The sequence below is a fragment of the Mixophyes fleayi genome, chromosome 7 (genome assembly GCF_038048845.1).
Source record: "Mixophyes fleayi isolate aMixFle1 chromosome 7, aMixFle1.hap1, whole genome shotgun sequence".
In the NCBI taxonomy this organism is placed as follows: domain Eukaryota; kingdom Metazoa; phylum Chordata; class Amphibia; order Anura; family Limnodynastidae; genus Mixophyes; species Mixophyes fleayi.
This window is the reverse complement of record NC_134408.1, coordinates 142,991,489-143,013,875: the sequence shown is the minus strand read 5'-3', so window position 1 is coordinate 143,013,875 and position 22,387 is coordinate 142,991,489. Positions and strand designations below refer to the sequence as shown.

Sequence of the window (22,387 nt, the reverse complement as noted above, 5' to 3'; positions counted from 1 at the left end):
GAGGTTAAGAGTTGGGGGGGAAAAATGCAAAAACAATTTAGCATACAGTTGTTATTTCTGAACTTGGGGTAACTGTTGTCTACACACAGTGTAGTCAGCCATGTTGTGGGTGTAATTAATATTCAGAACCAGTGACAAAATGGTTCCGCCCACAAAATGGCTGACTGCACTCAGTGCAAAGTTACTGGTTCGCAGTGAACTGATTTTTAGGACTAATGGTTCCTCCCACAAAATGTCTGCCTCTACTATGTGTCATACTTACCAACTTTTTTGAGTTGGTGTCCGGGAGCCTCTCCAGAGCAGGGGGAGGGGCTCCGAAATTGTGTCATTTTGGCCCCGCCCCGTGACGTAATGACGCAGGAATCGCTGCATTTTGGCCCTAATTCAGGCAGATGCGTGAGATTGCCACACTCTCCCAGGAGTCCGGGAGACCCACTCAAAATGCAGGAGTCTCCGGGACATTCCGGGAGAGTTGGCAAGTATGCTATGTGTAGAGGCAAGTGCAATGTTTGGATGGGGAATACAACTTTGCCTTTCACTAAAATATTTCAGTTCTATAAATACTACATAAAGTACACATACTAAACATTATATATAAATCTTCTCTTGAAAATCTGTTTCAGAGCGGTTGCCTGTGTGTTTCTCTTCTTTTTTTTTTTTAATCAGTAAGTCTGGTCTAGAGGGGGATTCCATGCACCTTTAAGCCCCCCGTACGTTTGGTAATGTAGCTTCAATATCCATCTTTTTGTAAATAGCAGCACAATGTGACTGCAGTGACTGGGAAACACAAGATTTTATACTAATTATGTTAATTTTCATTATTGTACCTGGTTACACAGAATGAAGGCAGCTATTTTGTGGACAGAACCAATGTTTTTTGAGCTAGGACCCAGTGACCCCACGGAGGTATCCTGTGCTTCTGTGAAGCCGGTGGCTCTTATTGAATTAATGGTCTCTATTCTCATAAATTCTGTCTGGTCTCACAGAACGGCTGTCTGCATTATGTGTATGTGACAACAGCATTGTCACTGGGCTCCCAGCGAGTTGATGAGCTGCGCTGTCAGGAATACCGATTCAGCGCACAAGATGGCTGCCGCTAATGTGCGTAGGGGCACTTTAATTATGCAGGGCAGCTTTCTCTGCATTTATATTTACTAAAAACGGTGAGAGAAGGCCTCGGGGGAGACGCTGGAGTCTTAATTGGAGGTGATTTTCGCCCATTAATAGCTCGGCGCTCCACAGTGTCAGAGAGCGACAGTCGATAAAATACTAGTGACAGTTTAATTAATAACCACCTTAAATTGTAAGCTCTGCGTGACAGGTAACTCTTTATTTTTCTTTAACGTGTCTTCAGTGTGTAACTTCTTTGTGTTTAACCTTATTATATGTATTGATCTGCTTCCTCTGCAAAAAAAAATAAAAGCTGTATACATTGCTTGGATCTGTATATAAACAGGGTAATTTATACAGGTAATGGCTCTGTACAATAAAGTAAGCACAGTTTCTGTTATACTTGTATGCTTGTCTGTATTATTACATATGCAAATTATTTATAAAGAGGATGTTTCAATGGTATAGGAATATATTTACATGTCCTGTAGATTATAACAATTTGATTGCAGGCTCGTTACATCCGGATAGATGGGAGCGTTCCGTCTGCAGAGCGAATTCACCTGGTCCATCAGTTTCAGAGTGACCCCGATACACGTGTGGCTGTACTGAGCATTCAGGCCGCTGGGCAGGTGAGAAAACAAAGATAGGTCACAGTTTCTGAATAAGTTGGGTTCATCTTGCAGCATTGTAGGTGATGATGTCACTGATTCCACCTTTTTCAAAATGTTCTAGTCTGCAACTGTTAATGAATAATAAAATGTCTGATTTTGCATTTTTGGAATGATTCAGTAATATGGATGCTGTTGCGGGGGACAGAAAGGGTGTAAATGGTTGTTGGCAATGCAATATTGTATGTCGCCTTAAAAGACCAGTTCAAAAATGAAATTTTTTGATATGAACCATGGGGGTAAAATACACTGTACATTGACACTGCAAATCTGTTAAAAAGTACAATATTACCTGCCCTACTCCAATACAGGCAGCTGAAGTGCCTGCTACATCTTTATGTCCGTATGCTAATGATAATATTGCAGATGAAAATTCAAAGACTGCAGTCTTTTGAGTTGCTGTGACCTCACTGGCCCTGCCCCCTGTGTTTGAATCCACCAATCTGCAAATTGCTCTTTGCTAGCAAGTTAGTAAAGCTGTCAGTCAGTCTGTGTCTGCTGCATTAGAGAAGCGCCTGCCTTCAGTTATTTCATGTATGTTGTTCAGCTCAGTAATTCACAGCCTGTGATGTATATTAATGTTAAATGAGGACATTGCTTGCTCTTTAAACTAAAGGATATGTCTAGTCACAAATTTTGCTCATCAGCCCCCAAGTCCTATATCTAGCATAATGTGGGAGGTACACCGGCTGTTTGCAGGTACTAAGTCCTGTGGACGCTGCAAGGAATTTGGATGCGTTAATTACTAAAGTAGGTTCATATTAGACAGAGCTGTCGCAGCGCTGCTTGCTCTTCCTCATATTCCTGCTGTCCATACAGGAAGAGGATCTGGTGCAGCACTGACCAGAGTAAGTCTCGGCAGTCTGCTATTTGGGGGCAAGGGTCTGGTATGTGAAAATCCATTTGTAAATGGACATATCCTTTAAAGAGATTTTCCACCTTAAAATGACTTTCAATTGTTGGCCTGTACATGACCTCCTTCATCTTCCTTTTTTAATTTCCTTCTGTGCTCTTCAGCCATGTCTTTATATGAGCAACAACAGTTTATTTTAGTTCCCATGAATGCAACGTAAAGCTCCTTTTTGGATACAGCTATATCTAGTGCAAGAGGGCACAGCAGCTGCGTTATATCTCAGGCGAACAGGTGACCGCAACTCTGATGATATAAAGGCGTGGCTGAAAGTATATACATAAGCTGGAAAGAAAAGAGTGAACTTTAAGGAACTAAAGGATTTGGCACTCAAATTATGTTTCAAATTGAAAGATACCCCAAGCTAGCAGTTCTACTAGATACTGATGCTACTTATTACAGTATTATTCTTTTTCTGATTTCCGACTTCAAGCTACCCCCCTCCCTGTTTATTTGAGATGACCCTGTGTGTTTGTTGTCTTGGTTTAGGGGCTGACGCTCACCGCTGCCACACACGTAGTGTTTGCCGAACTCTACTGGGACCCCGGACACATAAAACAAGCAGAGGACCGAGCCCACCGCATCGGACAAAGCGCTTCCGTGCATATCCATTACCTGATCGCCAAGGGGACCTTGGACACGTTGATGTGGGGAATGTTGAATAGAAAGGTAGCTGACGTGTAGAACTGTGTGTATTTTTATTACCTTCCTACAGAATAAAACTGCTTAAGATCAGCTTTTTTTTCCCTTTCTCTCTTGCAAGGTCAAAATCTAAAAAAAAAAGAAGAAAATATTGGTCTTCATCATCTTCCATACTCCCCTCAGATTGTCTAATCTTAAAAATAACAAAATAGCATTCTGAAAACCCCTCAGCTTTAATGAAGACTGAGTCAGACACAAGATGTCATCTTTTCATAGCCTCACACCCACTCCAGATCCTCTCGCTGCTTCAATTAATTTGGTGGCTCTGTCATTCAACAAAGGCAAGACAATGGGGCAGGAGAGGGAAGGGGGGGGGGGGGGCACCTGCGATAGGAAGGCCCAATATATAGTCACATTCTTACACATGTTAAAAAAAAAGCAACACACTCTACCAGGTGTCAGGTGATTCTCTTTTATTTTATTCCAAAATGCTGCAATTCTTCCACAATGTGTTATCTAACATTGATGACATGAATGTAGCAATAACTGGGTTTGCTCTCGGTACAAATGGAAAAAATCTTTCTGTTCTCTCAGCTCCATTCCAATACATTAAATTCTTATATATGACACATTTCTATACCGGTCTGAGCATTGATTTTTAAAGAGTTCTGCTCTCGGCTATTTTAGATTTCCTGGAATGTCCAGAGAAATACGTTTCTTCAAAATTCTTTCTTTTTATCCATTTGCCAGACTTAGATTGGTAAATAAACTGCCCTGATAGCAGCAACAAATGCAGTAGCACAGGTTAAAGAAACAACAATAATGTGGTTTCGAAGAAAAAAAAGAAGCCTTTAGCTATTTACATATTGCATTTTACGTGATCAGAGCAAATGCCTATTTGCAGTCTCAGTATATAAAGGCTGATATTATAAATATCTGTTTATTAATAATATTTATTTATAGAGTTGCCTCATTATCCTTTGCACACATGTATAGAGAGATGCATTTACATGGCGATAAACATTCAATATAAAAAGGAAGTGTTAGAAACATTAAGACAAAAGCCGTACTTTAATCAACTTCAATTATTTATATATTTGCATTATTTAATGTGAAAGGAGACGGCGAGGCGGACATTGCACCTTCAGGTTACTTTCATCTAGAGGTTTACGCATACCCTCGTGCAACTTTTGCACATTACCTGTCTTTTTCTGCCTCCCTTCTGTGTTTTACAGTCATGTCCTTATATGGCTAATTTATTAATATGGATTATTTATTTCTGAGGGGTACAGTACAAAGCTGCTCTTTGGAGTCAAATGTATCTAATACAGGGAGAAGAGCTGTGTCAGACAACAGAAGTCAATGACTGTATAGCTGCTGATTTAAATACATGGCTAAAAATCACAGATCGTAACTGGAAAGATAAAGCATTGTATTGAATAAAAGTTGACATGTTTAAGACCATGACTTTAAGTATAACTGTAATGTAACGGTGTCCCTAGTGGAGAAATGATCATACTGCATGATAAAATATTTCTGAGTAGTTTTTACGGAGACCATGTCAGATATGGGAGGAGGACCCTTTCCATTTAGTTATGAGTTCTTTAGACTTTAGTAGTACTAGTTACGTTTCGGTATTTTTAGCGCTTATTCTAGAATATAGCGAGGATACATTTGTGAGTGAAAGTTTAGTTGTAATTTGCGCTGTAAATAGCATGCAGTTAGTAGTTTTACATCTTCTGAGGGTGTAATTAGATGTTTGTGTTCATGGAGATGAGGCCCAGCTGCTGTCTGTTGGTTATGTGTCCTGGTTCTGTGGGTCACTAGACATTCACATTCCTTAGCTGTGACACCGGGTTCTAGACCACGATCAGACTGCGGCTCTCCAGAAGCTGTGGGCGTCTCACCGTACCCTATGGTACTAGACATTTCTTATGTGTGCGCTTATTTCCAGGTTCTGGATTAAAGCGGTTGTGAGACCTGTCTCTTCTAGTCTGTTTCCCCCCCCGGGACCTTTAGCTGGATGTCTGCAGGTTTGAACGTCCTTCTCATATCTCTTTCTCCGCCATCAGGCAAACGTTACAGGTAGCACCCTGAATGGCAAGAAGGAAAAGATCCAGGCCGCGGAAGATGACCAGGAGAAATGGGGCTTCTTGAGCTTTGCGAAATCCTGGACCCCTAATGAAGATCTGGATGACACGAAAGACCAGCTGCTGTTTACTCACGTAAGAAACCACAATTCTCCATTATTGTCTGTTACTCCACAAGTCGTCTCTCCACATAGGCTAGCTCCAAGCCTTCATGCTGACGGTTTGTGCAAGAATTAGACTAATACCCTAAGTAGTGCCCAAGGTACTTTAATGCTGTGAAGCAAAGGTAAAACTTCTTGGGCAATTCTATCTGCCAATAACGAACACCAAATAATGTATCTTAGTATGTTTTGGGAAACCATAGTATGTTAGTACAGTGAAATTCTTGACCTACTACTGTATGACGTGATCTAGGCTAATATTTGCAGGTTCAGGGCTGTCTATTTCTTTTTCTCTGAATGTTAAACTTACGCACCGACACAAACGTCAAGAAATATTCACTTTGGTCCAAAGTTTCCTGTAGTTAATGATGGCAATGGAGGTATCTCTGCAATCTATAGCTGGCAATTGGGATATCTCTGTGGAATAAATGACTGACAATGGGGGTATCTCCATCTAAGGGAATTTTTTGGCTGTGGGGGGGGTAGATGTCCTCTGCAGTCATTATTGAAGGATGAAGCCTCTTATTCTAGCCTAGGAATATAGCTATATTAGTACATTTGTAGCCTAGATGTATAACTATATACCTAGACTAAGAATACAAGGGTCCACCCACTAATTAAAAATGTGTATAGGACAAGCTTTGTTGGGTGATGGCCACACCCACTTTTTTGAATAGCCACTCCCACACACAGAAGCAGAATTGAAAAGCTAGATTCATTAATATGCTTGTATCAACATCATTTCAATGTATTACTCCTGTTGTTTTCTCCTGGTATTAGTAGGAATATTGAGATATTTCTTAGCTCAGTGGTGCCATGAAGGTGGAAAAATGACTTTATTAATATCCAGTTTTGTTTTGTTACTGTGTTTGTTCCCGATTGTAAAGTGTTGCAGGGTATAAATAATGCAACAGATATAACAGGTGTATGTTGTTTTTCTGTCCTTATAAAGAGTCTGATTAGAGTTGAGCGGAGCGCCACAGTATTACCTCCTGCTAAACGGTGCCCTGTATGAAGAAGGTGCATTTGCTGGTTATATAAACCCGTGAGAAGTGGGTTTGTTGTTTCTTGTGTGATCTGAGAAGACGTGACGGATGCAGCATGTTTGGTAATGGAAGGAAAATACAACTAAGCAGTGGAGAGTGTTCGGTTCTAGGTGGGAGAGTGGTGAAAGGCATTACAGAGAGGGGAAAGTTTCAGAAATAAAGAAAGGATGTCTGTCCAATCTCCTTGTTTAAATGTACAGAGTTAAAGATTGTTATTAAATCAAGTAAACGACTGTTCAGATTGCCGTTGGTCCTTTTACTGATCGTATCTAGAGGGGAACTATCTGGAGGGCCACTGAAGTTGCGTTACTAATTTCTGTCCTACAGACCCGACAAATGAGCTCACGTGCAGAGCAGACTTTCAGAAGGATCTGGATCTAGGAGTCTTATCTTTGATTTGTGTCTGCAATATATCAGATTGCCCAGCAACCTCACCTAATGCCCCGTTCTTTTTGTATCGTATGAGCATTCTTCTATTCGTTTAAACCGGCTAAATGTTTGTTATTTCTCTTTCATCCATGGAGAACTCTGGATGTGCTGGGTATAGAGTCCAGTGTCAGGAAATTTAGGGCTTTTTTCAAATGCCCAACGGAGCTGGGCGCTAGCTTTGTTTATTTTAATTTAGACTTTCCTTTTAATTTCCTTGTAAATTACTTGGCATCCCGCAGCAGCTGCTTGCAGTGGTGGGGTGGGGGGTGCTTGGAGTGGGCTGTTCAGTACTTCATCCTGCGCGCTCCTACTTGGGACCTCCAGGAGGGACCCAAACATTGGAGAGTTCTGTCTTACATCTCCTTTCCTCATTTTTTATAAAGACAGTTCTCAGACTAAGGTGGTTCCCAGGTTCTTCCTAAAACACAATTGTGTTTCGGGCCTTAGAACAGAGTTGGTATCCAGGTGTCAGAGGTTCTCTTCACTTTGAGCATTGTCAGTTATTATTGGATCTAGTTCCATAGGACCTGTGAAATGCACAGGACGGTTTACAAATTGGATGCCCACCAGTGAGGCTGGCCAGCATCTCAGCAGACTTTGCCAAGTGGATTACTTCGATATTACATCTCCAAAAATGTGCCCTCCACTAGGATGACAGGTACTTCATATGTGAAGTGGCATGGGGCCTCGGCTATGGATCTAAGTTCTTCCGATGCAACATTTTGGCATCCAACGATGCCAGACTTCGACTAAAGGTGCTTTGCACTGCATATTTTGAGTATACCCTCCCATAAGGACTGCTTTGGGATTTTTGTACTTACATTAAATGCTTTTCTGAGTCCAATAGGCGACACTGGATGCCCACCATTTATTTCTTGTTCTCCTTGTTAATGTTCTCAATGCTGTTGTTTTGTTAGGAGAACCTTGTACTCCTGGTCCTGGTCTTGTCCTCTGGGCTTTGTTAGAAAAATATTGAACTTTCCAGGGTATAGAGGGGGGATGAGGATCTTGAATTTTTGGAGGAAAATTTAAAAGGGCCAAATCTGTCACTGCACTCTATACCTCACCGTATTCAGTGTCCCCTTTTGGACTCAGAGAAAAGAATTTAACATCCAAAATCCCATTTTCACTTGTTTAGCCATAATATTCCTTTGTTTCTGCAGCATAAGAGAGCAGATATATGTTGTGCATTGTAAGTCTGCCACGGCAGAGCACGTTTCCTGGACTGAGAAAACAGACTATTGTGTAACTGAATCCCTCGTAATCATTTCCCTCTTAGCTTTGGCTCTGGCCAGACATCACTTTTTCTAATAGAGAAAAATGCCTTTTGTTTTTGAAGGTCATTTTCTTTCTTCCCTGGCATCCAGCGTTGATTCATTCATTCTTTTCTCTCCTGTAAACACAGGCTGGAAAGTTTTCTGAAGATCCGCTTTGGTATGCAGCACACCGATTTTATGTATCGCATTTGAAATGAATTTATTTAGATCTGACGGTTTGCTGATACAAGGTGATAATCAGCCTTCTAGCAGAACCATCAGTTTTGACACGGAAAGATGAGGCCAGGTCAGGACCCTTCAAGATGCCGCTCTCTCTCCGCTTCGTATTTGCTTCATCCTAATTGGACATCCCTACATATTTGGATTTGACAATTTGACGCCAAATTTTCACATTATGCATAAAAAGGTCACAAACTAGATTTTACATTGCGGGTAGCTTGCAGTGCACGTGAGGCACAGATGAGGAACTGCTGGACAACGGAGTTTACAAAATTAACCACTTAAAGCGAAACCTTGAATTTGCACTTTCCAGAAAATTTGATGTGATTTAATGTTCCTCTCAAGCTGTGAAAGAAAATCCAAAGATGCTGCAGATTATACAATAAAATGACCAGACTTGCAGTTCATGGTCTGCAAATTTCACATCTTCTTGAATGAATGAATCTCTCACTTAGGGGAGATTTCTATTTGTGGTCAGAGAGTTCTCAGGTAGAAGACAGAGGAATATGTCTGTAGGGAACGATTGTGAAACTTTAAAGGCTCAAATGTCATTGTTTGAAACTCCAGTATACCCCAATATGTAGGATTTGCAAGTTTACCCCCTGAGATCCCAATATGTAAAGTTTTACTACAGTGTGTGTGCATCCTGCCCTCTCTACACTACATATACCACAGACATCATTGGTTTGGAACAGTAATTGTTGGTACTGTATTCTCAAATAGGATTATAAAGGCAATAGGGCACAGCTTGATGGCATGCAGATCAGGGGGGTGACCTCTAGAATTGAAGTACTAGACATGTCCTTTAAACTTACCAGTTTCTGTGCAGCACTAAATGGTTAAATGTTTTATAGAGTGCTGCAACATTGTATCAATCAAGTAACAAATTATGAGTAGGGATCATCAGCCAAGTTCTATTGTAGTGAATATAGGAGGGAAGAGGGGAGTAAGAGCCCAGACTTCTATCTTTTCATATTGAATTGATACATGTCCCCTGAATCCTGCAGCACACACAGTAGGCTGTAAACAACTTCAGTAAGTGATTGATTATTTTTTCTACCAGGAAGCAGCTGAAAAGTTCACAAGAAGTTCCATTCTACTTTGGCAGGAAGGCCTGGCCACGCAAATTATCTTTATTTTATGTTGGGCGTTATCATTAAGACAGTTCTGTGATGCCTCCTTGAGACAATGGTTTCAAAACTACTGATTGGCCTTATTAAATATTGCAAGTATACTAAATATACCCAGCATTATATAAAATTGAGATCAGGTGCCGCTAACAGAGTACCTCCGTCGTACAGCGATACAATGTAGCACATGAGCTCATAAAGGCTGAGGACTGGCAAGAACAGTCTGCCTATTAAGATGAATTATAATGTATTTGCTCAACCTCCCATGGAGTGCCATATAATTGTACTGTTATTTCCCTTACAAAAAGTAATAATTCACTCTGCATATTTCCATTAGACCCACGAATTGTACAGTGCTTGTTACAGTATAAAAGTAGTATTCATTATTTCCTGATTGATTTTAGTGAATCTGTACAATGTGTGGTGGTTTTAATACTGTTACTTCTATTGATGCCGACCCGTAGGACCGAACATCATTGTTCTGTGTCGGCTGGCTTAGTATACGTCGCCCCCGTATACAAGTCAGTATTAAAGTGAACCCGACATAAATTATACAATTTTTTTTTTTTTTATTAAATATTGTTGTTATTAACCTTTTATAGGGCACCACATACATCCGCAGCGCCGTACAGAGGGCAAACAACAAGACAGTACCTGGTATAACAGTGCAATACAGTAAACGAATAACACTACAACTCTCAACACAGCTACTGGGGTGCATGGGGTATATTCAGCGCAGGATGAATCCTGTGCCCATTAGGGTGGGCACAACTAAGAGGTTTAGAGCCACTGTAAGAGGTGCACAGACAATAGTGGAGTGGAGTCAATGAGCAGAGAGCCCAAGGAGGAGGTGCACAGTGTATCTGGTGAGCAAAAGTGATAGTACCCCAACAGGAATGGTGAAAGAAAGTATACACGTGTCTGGTCGCAGTCCCATCTTGAGTGTCCTGGGCGCCCAGCCCTTGGTTCAGGCCTCTTACTATGTGATAAATATCCTAATTATGCTACTGTTGATCCTTATTATGCACCTAGAGTGGAATTTACATAAGCGATTATGCTATGATTATATGGTTCTGTTTCCTCATGCACGTGCGTTATTTTCACTTCTCGTTCTAGAAATACTCACTTTTTATAGTCATTTACTGTCTTATTATGTTTCCCTAATGCCAGTGGCTCTATATGCAAATGAAGGAGACCGCTTTGATTGTTGGAGCGCGCGGTTATGTGTACTTCCACGTAATACTCTATTTAGTTAGATTTCGGCGTACACAGGACTTTGCAGAAACCGTTTTATAGTTCTCTCTCTTATGCTTTTAGCCAGGGAACAAGCCATTATTTGGTTATTTGTTCACTGATCACTCGGGTTATACGGATGTGGCTGAGTCCATGGCAGCCACCAATCACACATTTGTAGTAGGTTAATCGCTCATTTCTTTTGCCATCCGTAACTGTGCTGTTGTATTTTTACATTGTTTTAGTAAGTAACCCTGGTATATAAAATAATAATTCAAGTACTCTGACAGAAGAGAGGTGGTTGAAAGACAGCTTAAAAATCAAACCCAAAAAATGTTTACTAAGACTCGTATAACGACAGCGTGCAGATGTATTTTAATACTCTGCAGTTTTTTTTTCTTTCAGTTTGATAGTCGCATAAAATTTTAGAAGCTTTTTGAAATCTGAATCTGTAAATTGTGTTTGCAAGTTGAGCATCTGTTCTCGTAAGGGATAAAGTGCATGTTGTCACTTACATGCGGCCCTTTATCGTACCTACTGCCCTGCTTGGTGCTTGCCGTAGTCACTAACACCCCCCCCCCTCTTCCTACCCCCTCCCAGTGTTAGCAGGACATTGTATGAGAGCTGGCTATCATTAGCAGCTCAGCTGAAATGCCCCAGGCTGCTCTAGGTGTGAAAGACTTTATAGAAGACCCAATTAAAATAGGCAGCTATTTCTGTGCACGAGAAGAGTAATATTTAAAGAGCATAATACAGCCCTGCAAAGGGGCGAACGCTCGCCGTGTGTACTGTGTAACGGGTGACAGAATGACTCCAGTTGAAGCACATTTAAGTCGTGACACATTTAGAAGCCGGTGACCTTTTCCGTGACCCCTCGCTCTGTGCACTATAAAGGAGTCTGTTGTTCTCTGCAGGAACCGAGTGCAGGGTACAGTACTAGTCTGCCACTGTTGAGTGTGATTTGCTGTCCATGGTTCTGCAGCCAAGACACACGGCAGCAGTGTCGCTCGTAGCAAAAGATAGAAGAATAAAAAAAAGCAATGCCAGCAACTGCCACCAGCGCTGCTCCCATAGAGTTCTTTAATAGCCAGCTCACTGGTGATTAAGAAAATCTATGCTACATATTTTATTCAGGGTGATGTTAATTGACTGAAACAACAAACACAGCAACTGTACGTGCCAAGTGTTACGGCGATAAAAGGACAGGGCTGGGATACACACTATGCCACGTTGTGTACAAAGACTCGCTGTCTAAATGTGTATCTTCCTGCGGCTCCTGCTGTAGGCGGCCTCTATCGCTGCAGAAGAATGAGAATAGGAATTGCTTATCTAGTATGGAATGGGATGGGTAATGGGAAAAAAAATCTGGCGTCAAACAGCTGATGTCAATCTGGAATAGCTGTAAATATTTCATGTTCTGTCAACTAGTTATTCGAGTGATCTACTGCCGATATGACTCCATTAAAATGAACCTGTCATCCATACATAAAACTGTATTGGTTTCCTTATACATCAAGAAAAGCAATGGTCATGTCTGCAAATGTTAAATACCCGCTCTTTCTTTTTTTCTTACCTTTTTTTTTTATTAATGCATTATAAAGTGTTTCATGTGACTCAGTGTAATTACTGAGGTTACCAGCAGGAGTGCTCATAACTTTGAGAGATCCATCTCCCCAAAGCTAAACGGACATGGGGCATTTTAGTTATTAATGGGTAATTCTACCCATTACTATATATTTTGGTGGAGTTAAGTATTTCAAATGCAAAATGTTACCCTCATTCAGGGTTTTTAAACAGTCCAGCACGGACGTTCCTCTCTCCGGCTTCCTCTTGCTTGATTTAAACAGGTATCACTGTTGTCAATGCCCCTTCTCCCTCACCAGAGTGCAAGAAAGTAAGATTTTGTATTTTATCTTCTTAATTATATTTAAACATTATTTCCCGTTTCAGGTGGAATTAGTGTCTAAATAGTGGTTTTTAAAAATATTTTTAAATCCGTTTTCTTCCCCTTGTTTGAATAGAGCTTCACTAACATTAGATAGGGGCTGACCGTAATGGAGATAAGACAGATTGATAGGAGAATAGCAGAACAAGTAATGTTTGGATGGATGTCTTGCATGATACATAGGGTTTATTTACTGTGAAATACGAACATATTAATACATTGCAATGGATGTTCCTTCAGCTGATCAATAAACAAAATTGCTTGCACGCTAGTTAAAGTTCTTTTATGAGCATTGTGGCTTGGCTGCGAGCTGGAGCTCAAATAGATTCTGACCCACAAGAGCTCTTCTGTCACAACGGTACACCCAGTGTTCCCTGACAGCCATGGGTATGCTGGTACTTGTAGTTCTACAGATAGTTCTAACACATTCCTAACTTCCACTGCAACCTTGCCCCCATAACTAGAGTTTAAAGAAACCAAAAAGCATAAGGAGTCGCTCATCAATGGATAGAGTAACTGAAATCACTAGATCTATTGTCCTTTTATATGATTCCTGTCCCCCATTCAGTTATTTATTTATATATTGCTCTTTCTAATAAATCCTTATATAAAAAAAAATCCATATTTGTAATGCAGTTACAAAATTCTTGTTTTTATTGTATAGTAAAACTATTAGTAGTTTCTATAAATAAAAAAAATAGAATAAAGAAAGAGAGAGGGTCAGAGACCAGGTGGTTATTCATTATTATGTTATCTGTATTTGCAGTCTGATCTGAGAGAGAATGACACTGAGAACAGGCAGAGTGCGACTGATACAAATTAGAACTCTGGAGGTAGCAGTCCCATTTCCCTTATTAATAAGGGGATAGCGTTGAAGGAAGTAATAAGTGAGATACTCTGCATCCTAGCAACTTCATAAATGTGTCTCTTATGACACTGGCCTGTGTCTGTAATAAATATGTTGTATTTTCTATTTATTGTGCATATGCTGATTTCAACACCGTGTTGTACACTGTCCAGAGAAATTAACTCGGCAAAGGCTATCGTAAGCTATTATTAAATGTGCCATACTTGTGACTGACTGCTGTGTGTGCTCTTGTGATCAGTGCTTGTGTGAGTGATCACAGGTTGGACGTGGGGAGTCATCATCATGACCGTTCATTTATATGGCATCTCAGATTTGGTGTCACCGGACATGGTCATACAGATAAAACATACATGAAAGCAGTAACATTTACAGTTGAGCAGAATAAGAAAAGCATGGATGCAATTAGCAGAACAAACACACAAAAAAAATCAGCCTAGAACATGACACAGAACACAGAATTCAGCATAGGACGTGACGGGAACAAACAAGGAGACGCAGAGTGGACAGACATAGAGAGGACCCTGCCCATTCTACAGGGATGGGGTGATGAGAGACGGTAGGAGCAAATGGAACAGATCAGTTGGTGTTTGTGAGCTGGGGCAGGGTGAGGGGTGCCTAGTAGCCATGGAGGCCATGTGGAAGCGGAGGCTGGAGGCCGTTGGTAGGCCTGAAGGTTACGATATCACAGTCGGATTGTAGATAATCCTGAGTAGGAGTTGCTCCTACATGTGAATAGTGGTTCGTAGTCCGGTGCTGGGTAGCAGAAGGGACCCTAGCTAACAGTGGAGGTGCAGGAACAGCGGGCATCAGTAACTATGGGAGTGTACCATTGTACTCGTAGGAGGTTCGGTAATTGGGAGTCTGGGATTATATATATATATATATATATATATATATATATATATATATATATATAATATTTAATAATAATATAGATATGCAAGGTAACTGTAAAGAACATAAAATTATTAAAATAACAATAATAAAAAGAATAGATTCTGTAACGCATTGAACACATCTGAACATTGTCGGTGCTTCGACTTCTGCACTGGGTTCATTTTTTGATCTTTTTCTCCCCATAGTTTGAGAAAGAAAAGCAGCATGACATCCGATCCTTCTTCTCAACCAAACCCTACGCGGAGAAAAAGCGCAAGAGAACTGACGGAGAACCAGAGCCCACGGACCTAGGCGGGGAACATGAAGATGATGCTGTAGAAGAGGTGTTCAGTACAGAGACCAAGGTAGCGGTGGACACCAGTGACGTAGTAGATGTCGATGCACTTTTCCCAGACAATGACTTTGAACAACAAACCAAGCGTTTTCGCCCCTCGGGCACCCAGACGACCCCCAAATCTTCTCCTAAAATCACCGGTGGGGGAAAAAGAAGGTCTTGGAGTGGCAAACCCTCTGCCATATTCTCCTCACCAAAAAGTCGCGGCCTCTCTGAAGGCACCTTGCTTACACCGCCGAGGCCTCCGCTCTCTGAGAGGTGCTGGAACTGCCCAGCCTGTACCTACACCAATAACTCCTTACTACCTTACTGCGAAATCTGTGAGAGTCCCAGGAGCAGAAAAGGTGAGTACAGGAGTATAAGGAACCTCAAAACTGTTGTGAAACAGAAGTGTGTAGTAACCATTTGTTGAATCGCAATGAATATCTAGTATAAAGTTTCCAGGTCACGCCATAACTACCTGTTAAACCTGATAATAATATCATAGGCATCTAATTGGCATTTTGGTAGAGGTGCCATTCTGTCAACTCTGTTACAGCTACTTGAAATCACGTGATTTCTCTACTGTAGGAGCTAACTCTTAGTAGTTGTAAAGTGATAAATGTTATTAGAAGCAGTATTGTTACAACTCGCACAGCCAACGTTGACACAAGAAAGAAAAGTATACATTCCGTCCAAGTAATTCATCCGTTCCAGGTATACGGCAAATTACACTCAGGTTACAAATGCATTTGATGTACTGAATTGAACAGTGAAAATGCAGGTAGCTCCTGCATGGCTCATAGTTTGCAGTTAACAAAAATATATGTAAATATTTTCAAATCTTGAGATAACACTTATTTATCGCAAGATATTTGTAAAACTTTTTTAGTGGGAGCAATAATCCTCTACATGCACGTGCAGATCGACATAGGGCTTGTCTCATGTTACCCCCCACAGGCAAAAATTAGATTTCACTCTGTGGGTTGGGATATTTAAATGAAATTGAAGGGGTGGAGAGGATTAGTTTACTGTGCAGCCCCCTCACCTGGCCACCGAGCCCCAACATACACACTTATTATTCACATGTGCTGGGAAGAGATGGAAACCAAACCTTGGCCTATATTTTCAATGAGGTACAATATCTGTTCTGTTATCACCATCTCAGGATGAAGACAACAAATTAATATAATTTGACAGCAATTTATTCTTTTGAATAAAGCATTTTTTAATGAATGAAGGTTTTTTAAAAAAAATATATATTTTTTTATAATAAATTTAATCTATTTTTTTTAACTTTAAATTATTTTGTCCACATTATTGGCAGTGCAGGCCTTACCTGTGTGGAGTTTGAATGATATCCCCATGTTTGCGTGGGTTTCCTCCAGGTGCTCCGGTTTCCTCCCACATTCCAAAAACATACTAGTAGGTTACCTGACTGTTATCAAAAATAACACTAGTCTGTCTGTGTGTGTGTTATGGAACTTAGACTGTAAGATCCAATGGGACAGGGACTGATGTGAATTACAGAGAGTACAGCGCTACAGAATTGGTTGTGCTATATAAATAATGATTATTGGCAGCCCAATCTAGTTAGCTTATTTTACAGCTATAGAAAAAAGCGACTTATCGCTGGAGTAGGGGCCTATTTATCTATATTGTTACTAAAAAAGTTTACAGTATACGAACAGCCACTCACCTCTCCCTAGAAATGCTGCCGCCCCTGTTGTAGGGGAATAAAGAGCCCTATCTCTGCTATGTTATGTTTAGGCAGCACGGTGGCTTAGTGGTTAGCACTTCTGCCTCACAGCACTTGGATCATGAGTTCAATTTCCGACCATGGCCTGATCTGTGTGGAGTATGTTTGTTCTCCCTGTGTTTGCATGGGTTTCCTCTGGGTGCTCCGGTTTCCTCCCACACCCCAAAAAACATACTGGTAGGTTAATTGGCTGCTAACAAATTGACCCTAGTCTGTGTGTCTGTGTGTGTCTCTGTGTCTGTGTATATTAGGGAATTTAGACTGTAGGCCCCATTGGGGCAGAGACTGATGTGAGTGAGTTCTCTGTACAGCGCTGTGGAATTAGTGGTGCTGTCTAAATAAATGGTGATAATAATAGGCTGATGGGGATAAAATCATGTACACACCCCTTTCTTTCTCATTGAACTCTCCGCGACCGCAGACAGCTCCAGCATACCGCGCAGTTCCTGATTTCGTTGCAGCGATTTGAGGAAAACAAAAAAGTGGAGGTGATGTCCGTAGCAACCAATCAGATTCTAGCTATCATTTATCTAGTACATTCTAGAACATGACAGCTAGAATCTGATTGGTTGCTATGGTCAATGCCTCCACTTTTCTGTTTTAGTAACTCTACCCCTAGATCTCATTGGTCTGTCATTTACCATCTGTGGTCATCTACAATGTACTCATTGCTGGCACACAGAGGAGTCAGCCATGTTTTATGCTAAACCAATATTTAGTCCGTTGATTCACAAGAAACCAGTTACATCCCAGAGAATTGAAAATGCCTCGTGCCTCAGTGACCCTGCCGGTTTCCAGTGAATGGATAGGCTGCGGTCGCATGAAGTTTGGATCAGTCCGTATAACAGCTGCCTCTGAGCTATATGTTGGGGACAGTTTAAAGCACTTTCTGGCTGTTTCGCTTTGAGTCTTATTTATTTGTGTTTATTAAGTGCACAAATGAAACAGACCATGAGCAGTGCACCCTGTACAGTTGTCAGCGATTTGTATGTAATATTATAGCTGTTATAATATAATATGCTTAATAACCATTTAATCTTTAAAACCAGGATAATAAGGGAGGCATATGAGGTTATGCATATTTCAAATGTCTGCACAGGGGACGAAAATCCCACCTGAGCATCAATCTGTGAATGTGTCTCCTCGGAAAGTGAAAGGTGCCAATTTCTGTCAAGAACGTATGTTGAGATCTGCTATGGCATGGCATTAAGCTGGCACAAATGGACATTTCTGATTAATGTCAGCGGGATGTGAATTCAATGGGCAGGAGCGGAGGTCCCGTTTCCATGGCAGCAAATAAGCCTAACATTCATCGCCCTGCTGTTTTCTTTCCCCGTCTGGAGATTTATGATCAAAAGGGCAATGAAATTATAGATTTTTAGTTCTTTCACAGACTAATGATGCTGCGTTTGCATTACATTGTAACTATCTGCAGTGTGCGGGGACCATGAGATAAAGTTTGCTGCATTCCACAAAAGTTTAAATCTTTCTTGAAGTTGGGATGTTATATTTTAGGAGACCCTGTATAGAATATTACCCCGGTGTGTAATAGGATTTATACTAATAGTGACTACTAAACAGCCCTGCTGTATACCCTGGATGGATGGTAAGAAGGGAAAATGACCTCTCGGTTTCCAACAGCTAAATGATAATATTATAACGTCCCCAGAGAATGGTCTGTATTTATAAGTAATAATACAATAAGATAGAGAGATATAGATATATGGAAATATAGATATATGGAAAGATGGAGAGAGAGAGGGATCTATAGAGAGAGAGAGAGGGATCTATAGAGAGAGAGAGAGGGATCTATAGAGAGAGAGAGAGGGATCTATAGAGAGAGAGAGAGGGATCTATAGAGAGAGAGAGAGGGATCTATAGAGAGAGAGAGAGGGATCTATAGAGAGAGAGAGAGGGATCTATAGAGAGAGAGAGAGGGATCTATAGAGAGAGAGAGAGGGATCTAGAGAGAGAGAGAGGGATCTAGAGAGAGAGAGAGGGATCTAGAGAGAGAGAGAGGGATCTAGAGAGAGAGAGAGAGGGATCTAGAGAGAGAGAGGGATCTAGAGAGAGGGAGAGAGAGAGAGGGATCTATAGAGAGGGAGAGAGAGAGAGGGATCTATAGAGAGGGAGAGAGAGAGAGGGATCTATAGAGAGAGAGAGAGAGGGATCTATAGAGAGAGAGAGAGAGGGATCTATAGAGAGAGAGAGAGAGGGATCTATAGAGAGAGAGAGGGATCTATAGAGAGAGGGGGATCTATAGAGAGAGGGGGATCTATAGAGAGAGAGAGGGGGGGATCTATAGAGAGAGAGATGGAGATAATATATGATGTTGGCACTGTTTGTCTTTAACACTGCATATGTGTGTATCTAGCAAAATGAAAACATGAGGTACTGGTTCATATTTTAATCAAAACACTTAAGCCTGCATCCCAGCACCAAGGACACCTTATTCATTGTATGTAGGTCCTACATTGACCTACATGCTTCAAATACCATTAGTATGCAAAGATGGGTAAACAGGTAGAGATAAGAGAGCACAAGTACATGTGTAAAGTAGAAGTGTATAAGGGGCCTGTTTAGTAAAGGCTGCATGTGCCCCCCCCTCATTAAATATCACGTCTAATCACAATGATATTGGACGATAATTCTCAGTCACCTATTAAAAAATCATCCGGGACATCACTTCTGATAGGAGGCTGTCTCGTCGATGCCTTTCCTTACCTATAAAATCCGGGTTCTGACCCTGCGTGTGCGCAAATGCGTTTTGCGGTATTTACCAAAGGGGTGAGCAGGAAGGCTGTGTGAAGGGATCTGAAGATCCCTCTCCTGCTATGCTCTCCCCATAGGATAGAACAGCCGATGCCATCAGATGGTGTCAGCCATCTGGCTCAAGCTCCGAAAAGCTCCGTTAAATTGGGCCAAATCGCAGTCCCCATTGAAAAGTATGGGAATTTTTGTTTACTGCGGGTCTTAGCCTAATGTAGGAGATATGTATGGTTTATGGCTCAATTAATAGGCCCCTAAGTATGTTATAATGTCCATACTTTCATGGTATACACAAAGTGGTATTTATCTATGTGACAATCTGGAGAATGTACAACATAAAGACATGAGCTGTGTGATAGAAAATAACATGTTCTTATTTTTATGCATCCAAAGCACATGGAGACAGCACTGATTTAAACGAGCTCTAATTAGTTATATAGATTCCAAGATTACCTGCTGTCGTTTACATTGTAATTAGCAGTGAGTAGTGATGTCATTGGTTACAAAGGTTGAGTGCCACATTCATACTAATGAGAACTACATGACAGTAGTTGTGACATCACCACTCCAATATTAATAATACTCTAACAGCATCATATATATTATAAGGAATAACAAACCTCCTGCCGAGAGAAAGAAGGATCTAAAGCAGAGAGAGGAATATTATTATAACGTCATTCCGCTTCAATTGTAGCATTTTACCTACAATCAGATGAACACATTTGTTATTACATGCCGGGAGTGAAGAACCTCATAATGTTTCTACCAGGATGTTTCACTACTGTCTGATAGTCTGATTTTCTGTCCTATTGTCTGTCCATCAGAACATCTACCTGCCTGCTTTTCCAAGTTCATCTAGCTGCCCCTCTACAGCTGTAATGGGGAATTCTATTAAAGAGGACTTGCAAAAATGTTGCATTAACGTGTCTTTAGGATTATCCTTTTTTGTAAATGTCGATCTGTTTTAATATCTATTTACATATATATTTTGGGGGAATTTAGGGTTTAATTTGGCATCAAAATTATATGAAATTTGAAGTTAAAAAACAGTGGTTTGATATCTTTTTCATTTGTCATGGGATACTTTCAGTATTAGGAAAGACAGGGCTGTGGTTAAGGCGTTGAAACATGGAATACCGAGGCCAAGCTAAGCCCTCCTGTTCCATCTAGACGGCCAATTCTACACACTTGGATTTATCCATTGAGTATTTACATTATTGTTTTCCCAGCTACATTTGCTGGGAATATTTCCCCTGAAATCCCCCCACCGGTTTCAGAGTGCGTCCCTTTGATCTGGAATTAATGTAGTCCAGACACTGTTTCAAAGTGATTTTTGCAGCCAATAATTTTCTGCACCTTAACATTGTTGGTCCTGTCCCTTTCCCCATGATATACTTGGTTTTGTTTTACAAAAATGAAACGGCTTATTATGTAGAACCACACCTTCAAGCTTTTAATATCTGTCATAACTACAGATCAGTTGACTGAATGCCGGTTAAAGAAAAACTATGTTGCATAATAGTGTATGAGATTTTCATGGGTTACAAATAAACACAAGGCCCGTCAATCGTGAGTTGCGGAGACCAGCAGTCATAATGGACAAATTTGCAGTATTTGTTAGGAGGGACCAGTGCCGACGGAGCGTGCTCGTTGGGACTCAGTAGATAATTATTTTGGAACTTTCCTGCACTTGAGTGTTTCAATGTAATATAGATTATTAAACCATATCAGGGATCTTTGACACATACGCGCTGGGAAAATGGTTAAAGATGCAAACAAAATTTCCGGACGCGTTTTAGTGATATGTTTTGTAACGCGTTTTCTAATTTTCATGCGTTGAGTCTACGGTACCGATGCATATTAATGCTTGAGGAATTAGGAGTGTTGCATTCTAAAATTTTAAATGTACTCTTAACATTTCAGAACACGATGGTGGGAATGGTGCCATTCACTCTTATGTGTCATCTTTAAAGTGCTTTTCCTGTGATAATAGGGTTAATGAATAGTATCTGTTTTATGATATGTTTTATTTTTACTTTATATCCGACTGACGGCTTATTTTGTTTGCGGACAGGTTGTGAGAAGCAGACCCCGACAGCGAGCGTATCCTGCATTCAGGAGGAGAAAGAAAATCAAAGTCAGAGTGATGGTGATAACGAGCTTGTCGAGTGCACTAAGCAGGAGGAGCCCCCCGCCCCACAGAGGGACTTACAGGGGGATCATTTACTAAGCATCCAAAACAACAACTCGGAAACCCACACCAGGGAGAAATCAGCAGCCACTGAACCAGGTAATGTGCAATGAACACGTTCTCCATGGCCGATGCCACTAACTGTTTAATCGACAGAACAACTTACTATTGGATGGTGAAGGGATTTCTCCCAGGGTGCGGAATTGTTTTGCAGTTTTATTCTGTCAGTTTAATTAACCTTTTTATAACGTGTTTTTGCCGCCACATGAAGCCATGGTTTTGCTGTTCCATCAGGTAATTGATTCTAGAATGACACTTAGTATCAGTAATGTGGGGAGATAATCCATCTCTAGATCTAAGCAGGAATACAGTCCTGCCAGGAACCTCCTCTTACAAAGTGGTTTTCTTGCTTGACCTTGTTAGTCCCCCGTGCCTTCATTTGTTCCCCCGCGTTCTCATCTCTCATACCCTCTCCTCACCTCTCCCTGTGCTGTCGCTCTCCCTCCCCGCCCCCCGCGCTGTTACTCTCTCCTACCCCGACCCCTCCCCCCGCACTATCGCTCTCTCCTTCCCCGAACCCCCCTGTGCTGTCGCTCCCTCCTTCCCCTACCCCCCCCCTCCACGCTGTCGCTCTCTCCTTCCCCTACCCCCCCCCTCCGCGCTGTCGCTCTCTCCTTCCCCTACCCCCCCCCCCCCTCCGCGCTGTCGCTCTCTCCTTTCCCAACCA

At 41.2% G+C, this 22,387-nt stretch overlaps 2 protein-coding genes across 4 annotated transcripts in view; both read left to right on the top strand.

Moving 5' to 3' along the window:
- Positions 1 to 22,387, top strand: part of R3HDM1 (R3H domain containing 1) — a 255,260-nt gene that overhangs the window by 124,580 nt on the left and 108,293 nt on the right.
- The window catches only part of ZRANB3 (zinc finger RANBP2-type containing 3), a 95,957-nt gene that overhangs the window by 45,345 nt on the left and 28,225 nt on the right, over positions 1 to 22,387 (top strand). For all 3 annotated transcript variants that reach the window (XM_075180953.1, XM_075180954.1, XM_075180955.1), the window contains exons 8-12: positions 1,623 to 1,742; positions 3,181 to 3,360; positions 5,406 to 5,558; positions 14,814 to 15,306; positions 21,544 to 21,759. In XM_075180953.1, the coding sequence (XP_075037054.1) occupies positions 1,623 to 1,742; positions 3,181 to 3,360; positions 5,406 to 5,558; positions 14,814 to 15,306; positions 21,544 to 21,759 (1,162 nt within the window). The remainder of the gene's footprint in view (positions 1 to 1,622; positions 1,743 to 3,180; positions 3,361 to 5,405; positions 5,559 to 14,813; positions 15,307 to 21,543; positions 21,760 to 22,387) is intronic.